At 37.9% G+C, this 21,372-nt stretch overlaps 1 protein-coding gene across 3 annotated transcripts in view; it reads right to left on the bottom strand.

Moving 5' to 3' along the window:
* Nucleotides 1–12,159: 12,159 nt before the first annotated feature.
* Nucleotides 12,160–21,372, bottom strand: part of GALK2 (galactokinase 2) — a 49,842-nt gene continuing 40,629 nt past the window's right edge. For all 3 annotated transcript variants that reach the window (XM_054077834.1, XM_054077835.1, XM_054077836.1), the window contains 2 exons: nt 19,331–19,532; nt 12,160–12,633 (listed from right to left, as the gene is read on the bottom strand). In XM_054077834.1, the coding sequence (XP_053933809.1) occupies nt 12,426–12,633; nt 19,331–19,532 (410 nt within the window). In that variant the 3' untranslated portion in view covers nt 12,160–12,425. The remainder of the gene's footprint in view (nt 12,634–19,330; nt 19,533–21,372) is intronic.

Raw genomic sequence — 21,372 nt, 5'->3', positions numbered from 1 at the left:
CCTTGCCCACCCGCTTGGTGCTGTACCTTCCCATGGAAGTATTTTTGTCATGTCTATCACTTCTACATGCAGTGGCTGATTTCCGTACGGCGCACACACGTTGTACCCAGAAGCACCTCTGGGAACACCCTGTTGTGAACAAGGTTGGATTATAATTCAGTTTAATTTGGCACATTTCTTTATTCATTTCCTTTCCTAAATTCACAGCTTAGGGCTAAAGTGGTTTTATACTCATTGGTTTCAGAAAGTCTTGGACTATGCCTGAAAAAGCAAACCTTTTCGATTATATCTTATTTTGGTTTTATCATATGCATCTCTGCAGACAGAATGACCACTTAAATAAGGGGTCATGGAAAGACTTGCTATGAGGCCGTCAAAATTATTCTTCATTGGTGATTAGACCCTCTCCAGGAAGAGTTTACTACAACTAGGATGTGGCCAGAGGATTTTTCCACCTTGCATCTCTGCAGTGCAGCCCCCTGGAGCTGCATTCATGCCTTTCTGGAGCTCTGTACTCGAACACAGTGCCTCATTTGCACTCCTTGAGTAATTTTTTTGCTAAGAGAACTCTCAGATGAGCTTTGAAGTTATTATTGAGCTTCTGGAGGGAATCGCTGCCTCCTCCGTTACAGTGTGGGAAAGGACAAGTAAAAAAAGAAAATTAAGTACTTTCCAGTAACTACAGATTTTATATATGTTGCCCAAGCAGGTATTCGCTGTCACAGATCTTTCTTTTTCTACAAGTATCTCCCAAATGCTTCTGAAACCCCAAAGAACTGAGTATCCGCATGAGTATGACACATAGTAGGGCTTGAAATAAGTGGATGACTCCACATAATCTAAGTACGCTGCAAAGGGAAAAAAGAAAAGTTGTGAGATGCAGGCTCCTGAAGAAGGTGTTTCCTCATGAAATAGCACATCTTGGTATGATGTAGCCTTTCTTCCCATTTGGATTCTAACATCTTTTTAAGAATTCATATTAACTGATCTGGAAGTGCTTGGTACCTTCTTCCCCATTTTTGCTAATTTTCAGCAATCTGGAACAATATTCTCACACATATTCTTTTTGTAAGTATATAAATTGGTTTAAAGCCCTATGGGATAATTGTCATTGCTGGAAAATTTTTTTTTGAATAGTGTTTTTCTGCCAGCATCAGAACTTGAGGAGGTCATTTCATCTTGGCTTTCATTCCAGTTCTATTTTAGCAGTTCTTTGTCTTCAACTCCATCATCTTCTCTGTGCACTGAGCTGCTGTGTTCAAAGACTTCTTTAAAAATAAAATTCTTCACTTTGTGGTTCTTATTCGATGATGTTATTTCTCATTTTAGGAGCTTTTGTATTTCTTTAAGGCAAATGAGGCATGTTAGTGGTTATTTGTAATTCTTTTTTGTTCAGTGGATTTCCTGTTATGCAAAAATGTAAAGCTTTTCTCGCTGTTCTTCCAAAGTTTTGTTTTCCTGTCTTGATAGTTTGGTACATCTGTGTCTGCTTTATAACCTGTGGCTAAGATGTACTTGCCCAGTTAAGATCTGGCTTTGTCTTTGTGGATGCTTGACAACTTACTGTAAAACTGCCAGTTAGAACTCTCTTGCTTGTTTATTTCAAGACCTTCAAGAAGTGAACAAATTTCTCGAACAACTTTTCTGAATGGATGTGAGGGTATCAAAGTTCTATCTAAAAAATTCAGTTCGTTGTGCTTACATATTCCATTCGTTCAGTAATAGTTTTTCTAATTTGTTACAGTAACAAAAAATTACAGGGGGAGCTTTGTAGAACGAAAAGCTTGCACGTACACAACACGTGTGCACACACGTGCGTTGCATGAAGTGTAATGTTTCTGTATGTGTCTGGGCAAAATCCCATTGGTCTGCCTCCTGTTCAAACCGCATCGAGTTGAATACTTGCATGCTCATGTTTTGTAGCACATTTTTGACATCATTGGGCAGGTGGGGATGAGCAGGCAGAAGGACGTCAGTCTTATGAGACTGAAAATTTATTTTCTACTACCCTAGGAATCTAAGATTATTGAATAGTAGCCTTTAAAAAGCATCTGAGATAGAGCTAAGGATCTGCCTCTTATTGCTTGTAATAGTGAGATGTTGTCTAGCTTCCAATGAATCGACAATGTGTGCTCCCAATAATGTAGTTTAATCTGTTAAGTTACAGAAAGTGGATTAGAGTAACCCTTTTATCACCATTTTACATTAACTGATTCGTCATCTGTAGTGAAATATCTTTGCATAGCATTTTCTCAAGCGAAATACCGTGGAAAACGTACTAAGGGAAGATTTTAACATTTCACTGAAAGTGTGATGTGTATCCCACCCTATGAAGAAAATGCTACGTGATGAAAAGGGATGTCAGAAAAATAGGAAGACAGCGGTGTATTTATGTATTGCCAATGAGTTAAACTGCATGATCTTTATATTTTTGTTAGCAAAGGACATCATTTGCAAATATCTGCTTGAAGATAGAAAATATATGGTAGATAAAGAAACTTCAAGTTATTGTGAACATGTAAGTGATATGCCAAAGGAATACAAAACTGTAAGAGGTTTGCTTTACATACTTCTGATACAAAAAGGTATATACTATGGGTAGCTCACTAACAAAAGCCATTTAATGTTTATAAACTGTGCTACTAAAATAGTCTACAGAGCAAGGTTGTCTACATAGTGGCAATATCAGAATACAGAGGCAACAGTACAGGTAACTGGAGAAAAGAAACTGAAACACAAGGAGATTTTTCTCTATTGATTCACAGTTACAGTAATTTTAGGTGTGATTTGTTTTTGTTTTTTTAAAGTAGACAAAGTCAGACAGAAATGTGATCTTTAAATTCGTCGCATAGATTATCCTATAATTGGATTTGTATGATGCTGCATTTGTATTGGACTTCTATAAACTATATTTGTGCTGCGTTGGTTTTATGTGCTTTATATGGTTTTATTAGTTTAATATTTGAATGTTTTCAGTGTTCACAAAAGGGAAACACTGTAGCCTTGGATAAGAATTGTCAGATTAAGGTAAGAGGATGATTGTAGTAAACTGCATTTTAAAATGGGATTCACTGGGTTCTTTCTTGATAGAACTCTAATTTATCACACACCTTGAGTTTTTTAAAAATTACTGTGCGTGAAATCCTATATTGATTTTACAATAACTCAAGCTTATTTCCAGGTGTGGAATGCCAAGAACTTGGCCTTATGCCTATTGTAGTCTGCAGATTTCCTGTTTGAAATGGAAAATGGTCTCACATCACATTAGATCATTGCCATCAGTCTTTGTCAGAAGTTCTGTTCCCTTCTTATACTGATATCACCATCATGTAGTATGCTACTTTTTTTAAACTAAGATTTTTTTTTCACCAAAACATTCTCAGCCTAAGTATGTTTAATACGTATGTACAAGTCCCTGTTTGTTTCTCCTGTTATTTTCGACAGTTAGTTTGAGAATATTCTTTATTGATGTTTCATTTATACAGTCTTCTTCTATCAGTTCAGATCCAGAATGCAAGCGTGTGCTCTTCAGACCTTGGTGGTCAGAGTCCTTTGTTCTTCTACTGTCTTAAAACACATGAAACACATCATGCTGTGCCACGTTCCTTGACTCGCAGGACTAGTTGTACCGAAGCTTACAACCAACCATATCCTTTTCTCCTCTCAACCTGTATTGTGTTTAAAAAACTTTCTTCAAATCTTTTTGCCAAGATGGTTTAAACCAGCTGGGGCAGGGCAGAGAAGAATGCATTGCTAAAGTATCACCCATTTATTGTGTTTCCTTTTTCTGCTATGATCCACAATAGCTGGGACAGTTTTCTCTTTTCTAGACTGAGACAGACCACAGTAATGCAGACAATCTCAGCAAGTGGTTTGCCTAAGAGAGAAACTTAGAAATACAGAAAAAAGATTTGGTTGGTCCTTCATTTTGTTATTCTTTAACCTAACATATGATTTAAAATGTCTTAAGTAATACTATACTTCAGCTTGGTCACTTTATTTAATTTCTGTTAGGTTTTTGGGGAATAAGAAACGTAAATCAAACCACACAAAAGGAAACAAAACCCATATAAAGCTAGAATCCAGATATTAGAGATAGGCTTGGTTCTATTATGGCCCTGAAGATTACTCTTTGGATCCAAACATCTATAAATCTTGAGGAGGCTTAGAGTCTTTTCTGAATCTGGACGTATTTCTCTCTGGCAGCTATCTTTCCAAATGCAGAGAGCATTTATCTGTTGTGTAGTACAGATATTCAGAGCCCTTTATGTTTATATCTTAAACCAAGGGGTTTCAGAAGCAAAGATTTCCTAATTAATTCTGTTCTTTTCCTGATGTATATAAAATTGTTCTAACTAGACTGTTTTTGGAGCATGTTATGAAGACTTGAGTCGCCTTGAAACATTTTCTGATGGGAATTCCTAGAACTTTGATCTTCTGTATGTTGAAGTGTTTGCACACAACACACTGAAGAAAGGTTGCCATTGCTTTTCAGTAGAGTATTCAGCATAGGATGGTCACAGTTTGCTTATAAAGAACGCTGTCAAACCTCAGCAGCTTATTTTGCAGCAGGGCAGCTCTTGTTGAGTGTATTTAGCTGTCAGATTCTGTGTTACAGTTCACTGACTTCAACAATTTCGCAACATCATATATAAGAGTGGAAAACTCCCTTTTTTCAACATTCTGTGTGATGTTTTTGTATTTGTTGTTTTTATGAACTTTACAAGGAAAAATTGTAAAATTTGTTATTAGGCTGACTAATGGGATAAAAAGAAAATTTTAAACTTCTTGTGAAACCAATTATGTTTTTCTCAGCAGATTTTAGGTGACTGTTCACATTATGAGCAAAATTCTGTCTGAAAATAAGTTATGTCCACTTCTTTATGGGTTTATTGAGAACAGAAATTTCCACACCATTCTTCCTTTAATGTGACCACAATGGGCAGTTGTAATTTGTCCATTTATATAAAAAGAACAAATTAGCAAATTAGCCACCATAAACTGTTAGTATATCCACTTTTGCTGACACGTTTATTGTGATTTGCAGTATGCACGATGTTGATTTTCAGAAATGTTCCATTTTCTTTTTTGAGAGTATGAATTATGAATTCCTGAATCACAGAAAACAAGACTGCAATAAAAGTTAAAAGTTGGAAACACTACATGGCACTCATCTATGTCATCCTCAAAAAAACCAGGATGTTGAAATTTTTCATAGTTTGATTAAAAGACTAAAGCCTTTTATTCATTTTGCAGCTAAAACAAAGCAAGACAGACTTTTTTTCATCCGTTTATGTAGTGAGCAAAAGGCAGCTAATGAGCATGTCAGCAAATGTCTAGAGAAAACCTAAAAATAGACAAATATGTAAACTTCAATGCACCACTCAAAACATTACATAGCATAGAATCTCATAAAATAAATGCATAATTTTGTCTAAAGACTTAAAGCACTTTTAATGGTGTTTCTTTAGTGGTAAATATTTCAAAGGAAAGGAACTTATCTCCAAAAAACACATCTAAGAATTAAAGATGGTCCCTAATGAACAGACAAAGGGAGTTAAAAAGAAGAAAAGCCTTTGCAACCATAAAAGTCGAGTTGAAAATATCATCCCTCTTACAAAATATTTCCTGAAAATAGGCTTGTGGAGCACAAAAGTCAATTCTGGAAACTCTAGAACTATGCGAGCGAGTCCAGTAGTCGGCACTTTCAAAAATAAATAAAACCATCCGGCAACAACTGTATGCTAATTGCATTTAAGAAATAAGAGACCACCTACATAGAAATAAAATAAATCTCATTAGTGGAGCTAAAGCGGATAGTTGAGATTCAAACTCTGTTAACCCAACCCCTTGGGCTTGTTTGGAAAAGCTTACGAAGTCACTACCATTTTCTTAGTGATGGAAGAGAGATATAAGATGTGCAGCACCGTCTCGAGGCTCCACACTCAAATGTGCTGTGGTAGCTGATGTGCGTTTCTTGGCATGGGTGTTCTCTCTCTTTCAGAAGATCTGAGCAGATTTTTCTTGCTGAATGAGCACAGCTGAGACAGGGAGAAACAAGGGCCCCAAGAGCAGGTTATGTGCAAGAGACTGCTACTTTCGTATAATACTAAGAAATCCCCCAAATCATTACTTATTTTCTGTCAATAAAATTTTATTCATTTACTCTTTTAATTCGTTTTACCAAAAATCAGCTTTGTGAAGGCAAATCCTTGAAATCTCAAGATCAAGAAAGTTAAATATTTTCTGAATTTCAGTAAAGACAGTAAATTTTGGAGTTTTTCAACACAATAGCGAGGGGCCTGTAAGTTGGTCTCTTGCAGCAGCTTCCGCGAGACGCCCTATTCCCTCTAGAGGAAGTACTGAAAATCATTTGCAACAGTGTCCCCCTCTCCCCATTGGCCATCATCGGGTTATAGATCTTCAGAAACAAAAGCTGCCCAGGCCTCCTCGCACTCTCTTAAATGGAAAAAGAGAAGGAAATAAAATGAAATAGTCAAGGCTTTTGGAAGCTCATCATCTGCTCTGCTGCTGGTAGTTGGATTTGCTGTAGAAAGAATTGCACAGGAATTTAAGTGGATATATCCTGACCATAAGTAACGTTAAAAACAGCACAATAGGTGTAATTTCCTTGATATTTAACCCTTTTCCCAAATCTTTCTATTCATAGTTAGCATTTGGCTCTGGTTAAGATTATGATTCAATTGTAGAGCTTTAACTTTATGTGATAAAAGGTCTGTAAATCCTTGCTATACTCTTGTTATTCTAATTTTAGCTCAGGTTTTCTGTTAGACTTTTCAATTCAGCTATGGAAGTTAGAGCTTTATATCTCTGTCATAAAATTAGGTTCAGACTTTCACTAAAAAATATTATTCTGCAGCTGCTATTGCTGCTTAGAAGTGGCTCATTGAATTCTTCCTCAAGGATGGGGTTGTCGTGTCTTAATTCTTCTCTAGACAGAAGCCTGGACAAGAAGAAGCCAGTTACAAGAAAAGATATTCCCTGAGGGAAAGCAAGTAGAAAACTCTTCACCGTTTAATCAGAACAATTTAATTCTGTTGATAATTGATCAATAGAAACACAACTAAAAAATCCCACTCAAAGTCAGAACAGCTTAGCCAACAAAAATTCATAGATTTGTCACATGAAAGACAGATAAAGAACCAGAAAATGTAGAACCACACTAATAAACCCTTCCATTATATGAAATATGTTTAAAAAAAATAAAGGCCTTTAATAATAATCCTCAGGAACTGCTGTAATAGTTGCATACAAACCTGCTTCAGTGTTCCTGAAAAATTAATTTGGGTTTTTAAAGACAGTCCTGACATCTGGCTTGATCCTTGGCTGATAGAACGTATTTATATTCCTACCCCAAATCAACACAGCCTGGCTGGAAAGAAGACAGCTGCTTGGGCACTAGTGTGTTTCAGTTTGAAGTACATCTTATTGAGTTATTCGAGCCTCCCATGCCAAGTGCAGAAAGGCATGCTTTTGTGGGGAGAGGATTTTTTTTTTCCCTTTTAATATTAATGTGTAGCTTTGGCCAACAAAGTAGTGCTTAGGAGACAATAGCAATTCTCTAAATGCATTAGACTTAAAATGCAATAAATATACCAAATGCTTTTGTATAAATCCTCATCCAGTTTGTTGCTTCTACAGGAGCCACTGCTGTTGGAAATCAATCTCGAATGTTTTACTGCTCAATTAACTCTGAAAGCTCCTTAATATCTTCTCATCTGCTTAACTTCAACATTTTTTTCTCCTCTACATATTTTCCATTAGGTAGTCTTATATATAGGCTGAATTTGGCATAGATGCCTTAATTGTATATGAGATTTTGGGCACATCAGTTTTGTGGGCAAACTCTCTCTATCTCATCCTACCAAATTAACTGTTTGCTGGGGAATATGGGCTGAGGTATATCTCAGACCAAATCTGCTGAGACTTCAGGGGCTCTAGAAAATATTCATCTACAGGTTTTACTGGTAAGACAATTATCCCTGACCTGAGGGGGGAAAAAAAACCTGCCCAGAAAATAGCAGTTTCCAATATATCAGTTAGACCTTGCCCCGACTACCTTGATTAGACTGAATATTGCAGTCCCACTGAAGTATGAGAGATTGCAGAGGAGATTAGGGACCAGGCACCAGCAGCACCGTGGCAGGTTCTATCTCCTCGCAAACACGGTGCTTACGGGAGGCCGTGGTGTCTTGCAGAATCTCCTAGTTAATTACTTTTGATACAAGTCCAAAAGCAGAGGGTAGGCTATAAGAGATAAGACCATGAACAGCATTGATCTTTTGTCTCTGTTTTATGGGATATTGAGCCTCAGAGGCGTTTTCAGTGAAAAAAGCTGGCTAAGCTGAAGAGCTGAGGTAGGACAGAGGTGAGAGCGTTATGGTGTGGCAGCGCTTTCTGTGCCCATCGTGCATATGCTGGGAAAATCTATCACAGGAGGCTGTATTGCAGGGAGCGATCTTCAGTCACCAGTCTGTGTTCCCCGTTGTACTCATTTCTGCGTTGCGAACTCGTCCCTTATCAATACGTGGCCTTCTATCTCAAAATTAGCATTAAAACATAATTTAACATGCTGTGTGAGTCACAGATTTTGTGATGTTAAGCCTAAGCCTTACTGGTCCAGTTTTCGTGCTGTCATTACTTTGCAGTATAAGTCCTTTTATGGTGCTCATTTTTCCCGATGAAGCATATAATGAGAAGAACCGGAAAGCCCGTAACACCTATAATTTGCGAAGTATCTTTCTTTAGAGCAAGAGAGCTCTTGTGAATGTTGTTCTGGGTGTACCTTATCTGCCCAGGATTTAGCGAACAAGTAAACTTTGTAGTTAGTTGAAATTACAAATCCTTCACTGGAACTGTAGCACAGCAGTTGCTCCAACACATCAAGATGTTATTAAAGAGACACATGGACTTGGAAAGGAATTTTCTGAAGGATTATACAGAGTAAGTACACAGCAGTTACTAAAATAAAAGTTGGCATTCAGATCATATTAACTAGGAACCAATATTCCTAAAGATGTTACGTAAGTAATTACTATATATTAGGTTGCCATATGTGTGTCTTTGTGTGCTATGTCCAAGAGCGTAAATGGCAAATATACAGTCATGATCCCCTCCCAGCAAATGAATGGTAAAATTGCTCTCCTCCTATTTCAGCGCACGAGCATGTTCCTACATACAAAGGCACACAGTCAGCAAATACAGCCATGAAGATGTACGTGTCAATGGGATTAAGGTAATGCAGAGTATTAATATGGCACCAGGCACTGCTGCTGCACTTGGATGTCTAACAGCGTCTCCGTTCCAAATCCTTTTTGGAAAGGTTTAGAACACATTTACTACACAGTAAGATTAAGCTCATGATTGAATGAATTACAGTCAGTCGTTATAATAAGACAAAATCACACCACACTGATAATCACCTCTGCATCAATTCTGACATTTAATATTGTTAGGTTTTCTAAATATATATATGCGTGGGTGTGTGTATATATACACTGCTTAGCATTATTTTAGATACAGAAAAGATGTTGAAAACAAAGTCTGAAAAAGCTATTAAAAATAAAAGATCTGGAAAGACTTGCTTAGGAGTTGCTGCTTTATACATGGAAATTTTCATCCAATCCAAAATGTGGGTTTATTGCTAGAAGTACTACTAATTTTCTTGCTGCTTATCTTCCACCTGTTGGAGTATCATTCTCATGCTCTGATTACAAGATCTTTTTACCATTATGTAGAAAAATGCCTTCAAAGGTTTAAAAAGTAGAAAAAAACCTCAGCTCCCAAAACACAGATTCATTCAATTTATTTTCTTTGAAGAGAAACATTTACTTCCTACAGGTAGTGAATAAAAAATGCCTGAGTGCCATTTTCATGTATATAATTTGAATACCGTAAGTCTTTCACCGAAAGTTATGTCCCAACTTTATTTGCAGATTGCAGCAAAAGTATGGGGAAAACATTGAAGCAATAAAAAAGAAAATCATAAGTTTAGAATGTTCTGTTTTATTCTTTTACGCTGTGCCAGTTTTCTGTTTTCCTTTTCTTTGTTTATGAGAATGTAATTTATAAGATTCATTGACAGAAAAATTTTGAAATGTACTGAAAAATTTGGAAATGTACTGCAGCCCAGAAACTGGCCTGCATGGTTTTGGTAAGATTCCATGACTTTGTGTGTCATGCTCAGCTTAAGAAGTAGGAGGAAAAGAACCATACTCTTAATATATCCTCTTTCTGCTCATACGCTTATTAATGCTTCCATGAATCTGCTCAACTACAGTTCAATGCAAATATATTAATGAAGGGATTGGTACGTGATAGATTGTGCTCCATTTTTATATCAGGATTAGAAACAGGAATTTGCTGAATTAAACTGAGGATTATATTTAATGAGGCATTTGGTAACAAAGCAATAACATTATTTTCTTAAAAATCTCTAAGGTTATCATGGAGATTCCTGAAGATATTCACCTATGGTTGTTTGATTTTTGGGATCCTATGTTATGCGTTTAGTTGAGAGTACAGCATATGTGCCGTACATTACAATTAGGTTACAAGAAATTCAATTTCCATAGAAAGTAATAGTGAATGTTTTGGGATTAAACCTTTCTGTAATTCTGCCTCTTGTTAATTGTCTCTCTTATCGTTTGCTTTCCCCTTCTCTAATGCATCCTTTTAACTGTCCTACCTCTAAATCCTGTCTTTTTATCTCTCTGTCATGCCCAGACCTCATCCTTTTCCTCTCTTGAGTACTTGATTTACTCAATTTACAGCGCTTTCTGTTCTACTTTTCCCAGTTATCAGAAAAGAGAAATCTCCTCTGGTGATATTATTACCATTACATGTGTCCTCTGAGGTTCCTGAAAAGATCTGGCTGTTTGTGTTGGCTGTTGTTCGTCTGCTGTGTTCAAATTTGGCTGAGTCCTCTCACAGAATTAGTAGCCTCTAAGAATTTGGCTTTGGCCTGAGTAAGCACAGGTAAGGGGATCTCTTCTGAGAGATCTCGAACTCAATGCAGTCTTCTGGACGTTAACTTGTGCTTAGCATCACATAAACGTGCACAGGGCAAGTCTTGCTGTGTCTTCTGTGGCTGCGAGGGTTATGACACTAACAAAAACTTGAGTTCTTATTGTAGAGAGCAGAGAAGCAGAAGTTTGTGGGCTGTGAGAGAGGGCCACAGGAACCTAATTTTCCAGTGGGAAGCAGGGTTAGGACATCTTTGGGGTATCTCAATGTATGGTCACCTTTCTGCAGTCACAATTGTTTCCCCTACTGAGGAGATATGTTATGAATTGTGGATATTGTACTTACAACTGCAGTTACAAACTTGCAGGAGTGTAAAGTGAGAGCAGTTTGTCAATAACATGTTAATGGCATTTACTTTTGATCATACCTCTTGAGTTTTGCTCCGTACAACTCGGTGGATTACCTGCTTAATTATTCCTCATAGATATTAATGGCTTTTTTACATAGTTAATGGATTATCATTATTCCTTTGTAATAATTTTGCATAAAACCACAAATGTTCTACCTTGGAAAAATACAGCTAGGATTCAACAATTAGAATATGGCGTTTGGATAACTCAAACCCAAACTTTGCTTCATTATTTGTTCATTCACTTAGGGGAGTATGTTGTCATATTGTATAGCTCACAGACAGCATTCTTTTTTGTTGAACCTTTCATAACAAGTCACTCTTGTGCAAGGATACATAAGATGGATCACTAGAAGGAAAGTTTTCGTGCTTAACGTAATGTATTCCTAACGTTTCACTTGGCCTGCAGGTACGCCCTCAGTATTATTATTCGTTACAACAGTCATAATCGTGTTCGAGGAGAGCATAAACTCATAATGTTGGCAGGTTCCTTGCAATTTTTTGACCGCTCCAGTTCAATCTTGGGTTTTTACAGGATGCTCTGAATGAAAGATAAAAAGAGTATTATCTTATGAGGGAGGGAGCGTGTGTAAATGTGAGTAAGGACATGAGTGCTGCAGCAAAGGAAGAATAAAAGCAGCCGAGGAGAATGAGCACTGAACAGCTCTGTAAACATTGCAAAGTTCCCACTCGACAACACAGCAGTTGGTTGCTCCACCTGGTCTTACTTTTATGCCAGTGAACAGCAAAGAAGAGAGGCTTCCTGTAACAAAGTATGCTCTTTATTTCAACTTCAGTTTTCCTTGTCACAAGGTTTTGTACATCCAAGTTTACACTGAAAGATACTTTTCGTATGAAAAAAGGCTTAATGATCAAAGAATTTTCTTTTAATCACTTCTTCAGAAATATATTTTGATAATAGTGTCTGCTCATTACAATGAAAACCAGAAAAGGCATTCATTTACTGTGGCATGGGAAGTACTGCCAGTTCTAAATACCCTACATAGTTTCTTTAAAATTTTTATGTTCTTTAGGCCTCAGCAAAAACCAAAGCTCCTCTTCCAGGTTTGGTAGCAAACAGACTGTTCTTCTCCAGCGCTAACCTTTGCACATCGGTTTGGTAATAAGCTTTTTTAACATTTTCTAGGAAAGTATCCAGCTTGTCAGTAGGCACCATTGACACAGTGCAGCCACCCCATCCAGCTCCAGTCAGACGTGACCCGATGGCCCCAAATTGCCTAAAACAAAATAACACAAAAAAAAAGATGTACAATAAAGCAAAAAGGAGTAATCTGTCATATATAAATATCTATACAAAACTAGCGAATGCTTTAATCAAAATACATCTACATCATCTGGATTTTCTGAAGTCTGCTTGGTTGTATGTGACATTACGGCAATTTGCAGTTACCATGTTGGACAAAAAGAAAAGATGCTGACACTTTTTACTTTTTGACAATTCCAAAAGTCACCTTCTTGTATAATGGTTCAGCATCAGCTGTTTCAAGGATCACAGCACAGCTGAGATGAAGAAAGCAGGAGAAGAAAGGAATTGTGTTAGCAACATTCATAAGACACCAGAAGTGAAAACAGAAATACATGACAAAAATAACAAAAGAGGGTTCATAAACCAGTTGCACAGGATGTAGGCATGCAAGCCATTTTCTAATGTGGCAAAGACAAATGGTTCTATTCTTCCAGGACAGATCTAAAACACGCTGAAGATTCACAGGCTTCTGCAGGACTGTTGAATGTGCCAGTCAAGAAAAGGAGAGCTCAGAAACTCTTAAGAAATCATAGAGAGTCATTGCACTCAAACATCTGTTTATGCTGAGCGGACAGAGTAATGTACCTCTTTTTAGAGGAATCTTGCGAACTCAACAGATCTCCAGCAACAGAGGTAAAGTAAAAATTTAGACTCAAAAGAAAAAAATGCTCTTAATAAGGAGGGTGAATAGAAAGAACAATGACAAATAAATGACATCCAAAATATAAACCATTCCAAGCCTCAAGATCCTGGCCTGTTAGAAATGTCCTACAGAAAATCCCATGCCATTACTCTGCAAGGTTCAGCCAGCATCTCATTAGAATTTAGTAGAATGATTTTCATTAGTTTGCTTACCTGTCTTCCTGAGCTTTATTTAGATTCAGAAAAAGCAGGAAAATACCATCTAATAAATTTCTTTGGTCCTCTCTGACCTAGTCAGAACAGGATGATTTAGAAAAGTTATTTGAAATCTTATTCTCATGAGACCTAACTTGATTTGCAAACAAATACTTTTGATGTGTTTCCAATACCCATACACGGAGAGATTTACCAGTCCTAGAATGTGTCTGAGGGAGGGATGTCATCACGTGAATAACATACTGGAAAATGACAGCTCATTCTGAGTAGGCTGTGGTGATTTTTCATATGTGCATTTTACGTTAAATGAATCTGGTTTACTGCTGGGTTAGTAGAGGTTTAGGTCATACTTCAAGCAAGTACTTACATATGTGTTTGATTCTAAACATGCTTTTGTATCTTCTTGAACAGAAACACTTTCTTCAGTGTGTCTGCGTGGTGCTGGCCTTCATATTGACTCGATTTTATGTTCATTCTTTATTTCCTGTTGGTGTTTTATTTTACTTAGTATTATTATTCCTGTAAGCCACTCGTTCTCTGATGCAATTTCTGTCATTTCTGCTCCATGGAGCAACCTCCTAAAATGAGCAGGACCCAATCCAGTCTCAACTGCAATCAATAGGGAAATTCCCATCGACTTTATAAGGCACAATTCACTTTTCAAAGTCTGCGACTTTGTACCCATTTGGTCTGTTACCTCAGTCAAAACTTCATCTTTCAGATGGTGTCTGGCTTTTATTTTGGTAGGCAACCGAAATCCCTTCAGAATTGTTCGGAACCTTTTGTTGATTTCATAATTCTCTGTGGTCATGCTCATGCCTCATTTCTACTGAGTCATTTTAAAATACTTAGTTGAAATAAAGCGTAATGTAGACAGAAAATATGTCTGTTTCAGAGCTGAAGTCACTGTGTTTCAAAACACTGTGGCTAACAGTTTCAACTGTGGTGATATGACTGGAGCCTGACGCTGAGGAACTTGGCGTTTTGATGGGCTCTCCTGTAACTCCTCAAAATGAAGTACTGGTACTACACAAGTTCAAAAGTGAGCACCAAATTCTGTATCTACTGGAGATGTGGTGCGTGGTATCTAGATCAAACAAGAGAGAGTTAATCTTGGAAGAGGTCTGAAACAGTCATTTTTTGGGTCTTAATCAGTTCAGTCCTAAGCTAGATGACTCTGGTAAAGCGGGATTCGTAGCCAGAAACTCTCTTCTTGTGCTCTGCCAACTAAATCGTGCATTTACGAAGAGGAGTAGGAGCAGACAATAATCTTGTGGATGGAGAACTTGCCCACAGTGGGCGACATGCATTTTGTGTGTGAAAGTACCTTGTGCCCTACTGGGCTACGCTGAAGCTGTGAGGACTATCGATAGGGGAGAGACAGAGCACACAAGAAAGAAAATGCATCTGTAGTCCAGTGCTGGGAGCAATCAGTTCCCAGTCCCAGGTTTCAGCCTCTGCTTCTTGAAGTCTTTATATGTCATGTCTTGTTCCAGCAGTCATTGGATAAAAAAGAGAGTTATTTTATGAGAAAGGGTGTATGTCTAAATGAGAACAAGGACATGAGTACTGCAGCAAAGGAAAGAATGAAAATTGAAGTTCCATAGTTTGGAACATGGAAGTGATAGGTAAGATATTAAAGTATTTCATTTTAGAGAAATAAGTGTGCTATAAGCTGTTAAAAAAAATCAGAGCAGTATTGTTAATTCTAAATGCTCAATATTATGAACAGCTAGTCAGAAAGCAGGGAATTAACATGATGAGATTTAAATATATAAATGGGAACGGGGGGGTTATACCATTTTGTAGCTTAGTGTGCATTTGAATAGCATCTTTAAGCCTTTCTGGCTCTGAAAGAGCTGTAAACTTCTTTTTGTAGGGTAGTTTTTGTATGTTTTGTTGAATTTTCAGATCATGCCATGACTCCATGCTTTGCAGCTTCAGAAAATAATCAGTGATAAGATTCTTGATAAAATGCAGAGTTGTCTCAGCTACCACAATGTACCTGGATATAATGTAAAAACTGTATATTTAAATTGAGGGGGGAGGATTCAGCTATCTTCAACTGTAAAGGGGCATGGCCGGTAACACAAAAACTATCAGGATTTATACCACTAACAGATGGAGAATGAGGGAATGAAATAAAATTATTCACAACGCTCAAGGATTCTGAGAGATTTTCAAAAGCACCTAATGAATTCAAGAGCTCAGGTCCAATTTTTTTTTTCCTTACTTGTTTAGTAAATCTTCAGTGCTACTTACTTTAAAAGCCTGAGAATTAAAGCAGTTATAACAGCATGACATAGGTTAGAGAAAGTACTTCTTCTCTCTGCAAAAACTGAAAACAACTGACCAACCAGTGGTTACAGTTTTCAGCACTACAAACCACAGCAAGTATGGATCCCTTTCTTTCTTGGCAGAGGTTGTACAGTAAAACATAAAGATCTAGGCAAAACAGAAAACATCTGGATATGCAGATTATTCTTCACAGTTTAAACCTTGTAAGGAGAGAGCAGCAGTAGACTCGGGCATTTCTGTGGAATGTATTTTTGGAAGGGCGTTTTAAAGTTACAGGGCAGCTGTACATCATTGTAAGTAAAGAATGTAATTTATGTAGTTTCTGGCCATTTCTATAATCACATCAGCCAAGTTTTCCTAGAGCGACTGGTGATATTATGTCCCTTAGTTTTTTTTAATGTACAACTTGAAAAGTTAAGACTTTTTTTTCCAGTAGTTTCCAAAATTTAGACGCTGGCTTAAGCTGCAAGCATCTAGAATAGCTACACATTTTTAGAAGTCTAATCACAGAATCAGAAAAACATTAAATAATATCAAACTTCTGAAGAAGTTTCCTATGAAATACTCTTGATGGAACAACGCTGTAAAGAACAATGAATAAATAACTTACTTGTTTCTCTGCAACAAATGTAATGAAAAAACCCAGATTAAATAATTTTATTATACTAATTAGAAATCATTTCATACAAACAACACTCCGCTGCGGTGCTCAGCTATGCTCATACTAGATTGAGGCTCGTCTGCTCGTAAATTACAAATCTGATGTAGCATGGGCACACATATCACTCTTTTCCTTCGCTATTTATATTTTGGTGCCTGGAACTGAAATGCTTGGATTGATTTTAATTTAATTTAGTATAATCCTAATTGTGTACTCCTTTCCTTTGGGTTCTGTGGCTGTGCTACTGCCTGCAAGTTAGCCTCACGATACCCAAGTATGCTCCAAGAGCAGCAGCTGCCTAGCCATGAAAGCAGAGAGCTCGGCATAAATAAGAAACAGAGAATTTCCATCCCCACGCTGAGCTTCGCACTGCAATAGACTGTTGCTAGCATCCATGCTAGCTTATTTGTCTGTGGCACAGGTAACTCCACGCTGTAGTGGGAAATCTTATCAGTTTATACCTATTCATTTTCCCCTATCTGAAACAGGGTAGTTTTCTCCCAGTATTTCCCAGCACAAGCCCTATCAGTATGATTCAAGATGGATGCCCTAAGTGAAGACACTTGAAAATCATTTTTCAGATGCTGTTGACTGAGGCGCCAACACTGAGCAGTTACTCTACCTAAAAATAAAATAGATGTTAAGTTTTAAAGCTTTTCCTCATCTGTGGCATCACAGAATAGGCAGTGTGATACCTTGCACTGGATCAAGACTTTGTAGCCAAAGACTTGTGATAATTCAGTAGAGTTTCTGTCTTCAGCTGACTATGGAGACAGTTCTCCTTTCTCACACACAGATTTGCAGTTCCCTTTGAGTAACTGGGATAACCAGGGTGACCACCAAGTGACTCTTGTAGTGTATTCTATCATGTCATGATTACGTGATACAATGAACTGAACACAGCCTATGAATTATGTACTGGATTGGCTCCCATGAGAAGGAACAAAAATTGTATTGCTAAATTACTTTCAGACTGTCCAATGGCTATCAGAGCTTCTCTGTGTTTTATCACAGAGCAGCATGTGTACCCAATATGCAAAATAATCTGTGAATTTCCAAAAGTCTTCTGTTCAGTTTTTCAGTTTGTAGTTTTCTGGCTCAGAGGGTGATCCCTCTTGTCTGCAAAAGAAGTCAGACTTACCTAAATAATAATCTGTATCATACTTTATCAATTTACAAATCTGGTAAATGGGTATTACAACTTACAAAATCCGCATGAGTATAGAAGAAAGAAAGCATATGGCAGTTGCACGTTTGTAAAATTCATGTTTTCATTAAAAGCTGGACTAATTTCTTATTTTGAAAAAAGAGGAAAAAAGAGTAGCTGGTAAAGAAATGTTTTTGTAACATTCAGTTTTAGGTGGGAAGGTATTAATTTTTTTTTAGCCTCAACAGAAGTTTCTGTTTCTTCTAGACTGAAAGATATATAGAGAAGATGGGGTTCATAGAGTATTTGCTTCTAAAAGACAATGAAATGACACTTCTTGACCACAGGCCCGCACACATTTATAGCACCCTACATTTGCCACTGGCAGGGCAGTAACGCTCTGGCTGAGAGCAGAGTTTCCCAAACCAAGCACACCCTTCTTCAAAAAGAAGCAGGAACCATAACAGATGAGCAGAAGTATGAAGGTGGCATCACAAGAAGCCCCGTGATGAAGTGAATAAGGGAAGCAGGTGGGAGGAGGTGGCAGGGGCAGAGGCAGAGGCAGGGATGGAGTATTGTTGGGAAAGCTCAGACAAGTGGCTGTTTGCTCCCCCAAGCCACTGTTAAAATGATCACCAACCACTGAATTCCCTCTACAGGCACTGAATTTAGATCCAAGTTAGCATAAGATGTCTGTCCCATGATTAAATGTACCAGAAAAATGGAAATTAAGAGGGACTGAAGTACATCCTTTCAATACTGGTCCTGTGATATGGACGAGATACTGTGTAGAACGGGTGCACCAACTACTGGGTTTTACTTTCTGTGTTAATACATGGTTACACCAGATCTTGTCATCCACTAGCAGAGTTATGAAAATAACAGCCTGCTACATGCAAGAGCCTGTGATTTCCAGTTTGCTTCATGCCATTCCTCAAACTCTGGCTAGAGGTTATGAAACTGGGAGGAACAGAGGGAGAAGAGAAAGGACAAAATGACACTTGAGTTGAGAAGGCTTGTTTTCTGGCAGCCAAACTAAGCCAGGGAACCCAGCTAAAAGAATGAGGCTGATGCAGTGATGGAGACTGAATAATGTGGGGAAAGCTCAGACACACAAGGAGAGGAGCAGCAGAGTGTGAACCATTGTAGCAGTTTATACACTCGTCTTTTTTAAATGGTGAAATGCTCTTCAACCTATCTGATACCTCGGACAATACATTTCTTTCATTGAAAAAAATGCAACAGCATTTCATGATATACTATTATGATTCCAAGGCAACCTAAGGATGTAACGGCTTGCCCTGGAATTCCCATGGTAGGAGTTCGGAAACGGGTAAGAAATAAACAAAAAGTAACAACTCAAATAGAACAACTAAGATGATGTGTTAAGAAAACCGGTTATGACTTCTTCTACAGCTTAAAAAAAGAACAGCCAACAGTCTAACATAACACTTGTGACGATGAGTCAGTCTAAAAGCAAAGTCTGTAATAAAGCCATAAACTGCAGCTTTCATCTGAAAGTATTACACAGATGTCAGTAGGGAAACAATTGACCATGTAATGTCCCTGCAGGAGGTTAATTTTGTAATAAGAGACAAGAATACTTTCATTTTAAAATTGCAATAGCCAGCAATGTCATATTTTCTCATCAATTCAAACAATATTCTCAACAGGCGATTACTCTTCCTTGTGGTCAGAACTTACAGGCAGATGTCTACCAGCCGATCCAGTTCAGGACAGCTGCATTCATACATTTCCCTGCAGCTGATATGGCTCTGGTTCATTAATTCTCCCAGCAGCTGGATTGCATTGGCAGGTGTGTTGTCGCATATCCTCTTAAATTCCAGCACTCTGGCAGCTTCACTATACACATGCTTTGCGCGCTGGTATAGCTTAAAGGTGGAAACTAAACAAAATGAAAATATTGTTATCCATTGCTATTCACTGCAAAAGGAACATACCAAAACATAGTAGAAATATTAGGTTTTAGTAATTAATATTTTACATTAGAACTAACTAAATGTCTTCTGCAAAAGCTCACCCACATCTTCTTTAAAAGCCCTAATAAAAGAGTATTTTAAGTTCATCAAAATACAGTGTTATTCTCTCCGTGTTGATAACTTCATGCACGCGCGCTGGGTTCCTTGCTGTGTCGCTTTACAGACCGGGTCTCTCCTTGCCTTTGCAGAGCCAGGCCACAAGTGGAAGAATTAACAGGGACAGCATTAGGGCATTAAGGGAAAGCTTTCAGGTTCTCAAAGGGCAGCAAAACTGAGCCATCAGCGCACCAGTGAGGTACCCAGTGCCTTGTGTGTGATGCTGCAGGCCAAATCTCCATCAATTACGTAACTGTGCAGATGGCCCTTTTCTTGAAAAAAAAACCAACAACAAACCACAAGAGAACACCAACCACGTCTTTATTTTTTTTTTGTTGGTTGGTTTTTGTTTTGTTTTTTTTTGTTTTGAAACTGAGATTAACAAAACTGTTATTATCCACATTTCCTGGTGCGTAGGTGGTGCCCTCTGAAACGTTTTCACAATGCTGCACTCTGACCCTGATGGCAAATAATACCAAGCCTGAAGGTACAGTGAAGAGCACAGGTGCTTTCTGCTTGGTTTTCAGGGGTTTTTTTTTAGTGGATATTACCAGCCAGAGTGTCTGTGCTACCTGTGTGGATGTGAAGCCCCAATAGGTACTGCCTAGAGTTTACCTACTAAGATCAGAGGCCAAGCATTTCCACTAAAAAAGCAGTTCCTTTGGGAATGGGAGGGGGGATACTGGAGGGGGCTCAGTGTGTGTGTGTGGCTGTCAGGGTAAAGACCTCCACCAAGCTTGAATAGTGGGGTATAAAAAGGAGGGGAATGGCTGTGGTTGACGGTTCCTTAAGCTCCTCCTATTTACAGGAGGGTTCGGTTTGCAACTAATATCCAAGAATTGATCTGCCTTTCCTGAGCCTATGTTGTAGTTCCCTGTTTTTCTCTCCCAATATAGTTCTGTTTATTTTAGAACCACAGCTGCTATTGAAGAAGTATTGAACACTTGAAGCGTGGATGACATTATTTAATATATGGTTAAATTTGTTTACTTGAGCTGTTTGGGTGGCAAATATTAGATAAGTGGACTTTACATGGAACACCTACTGCAGTGTTTCCTTATTTCATCACAACCCAAGCACGCTTTTGTTAGAGCACCTCAGAACATCTCTCATTTTCTTTCTCCATGTACATTCTCCTTTAGACCAAGGTCTCTCTCTTGCTTTCTAAAATGGCTGATGAAAACCTTAAATAGAGGTAAAAAGAGGAGACAAGCCCTGTAGTCAAAACAGAACTTGTTATCTGACCCAGACACACAGAACTTGGCTGTTCTGTGGAGACAGACAAGTTCTGGAACCACTTGTGATGATTTCAGCAATCTACATTTGCAAGTATATGTAGAAATCTCCCTTGAAAGACTGAAGTAAAATTTGTGTCCAGTATTCAGTCTCTTGTGTATAGTCCAGATTGCAACACTTAAAGGCTAAAACTTCATCAGCACCTGTAGAATTCCTTCTTATTTCTCCAGAGTAAGTGCATATCACAACTGTAAATGCTGAATATACAGTGTTGAGAGACACACAAGTAGTTTCACGTGGTAGAGAAACTTTGACCATAGCAGTGTTCCGCTGCTGATGATTTTGCTTCTGGCGATATTTATTTTGTAATCCAATACAGCCTGTCACCGAGAAACCCTGTGTTGCTGTCTTTTG

Source organism: Cuculus canorus, chromosome 12, assembly GCF_017976375.1.
Source record: "Cuculus canorus isolate bCucCan1 chromosome 12, bCucCan1.pri, whole genome shotgun sequence".
In the NCBI taxonomy this organism is placed as follows: Eukaryota; Metazoa; Chordata; class Aves; order Cuculiformes; family Cuculidae; genus Cuculus; species Cuculus canorus.
This window is presented reverse-complemented; position numbering and strand designations above follow the sequence as displayed.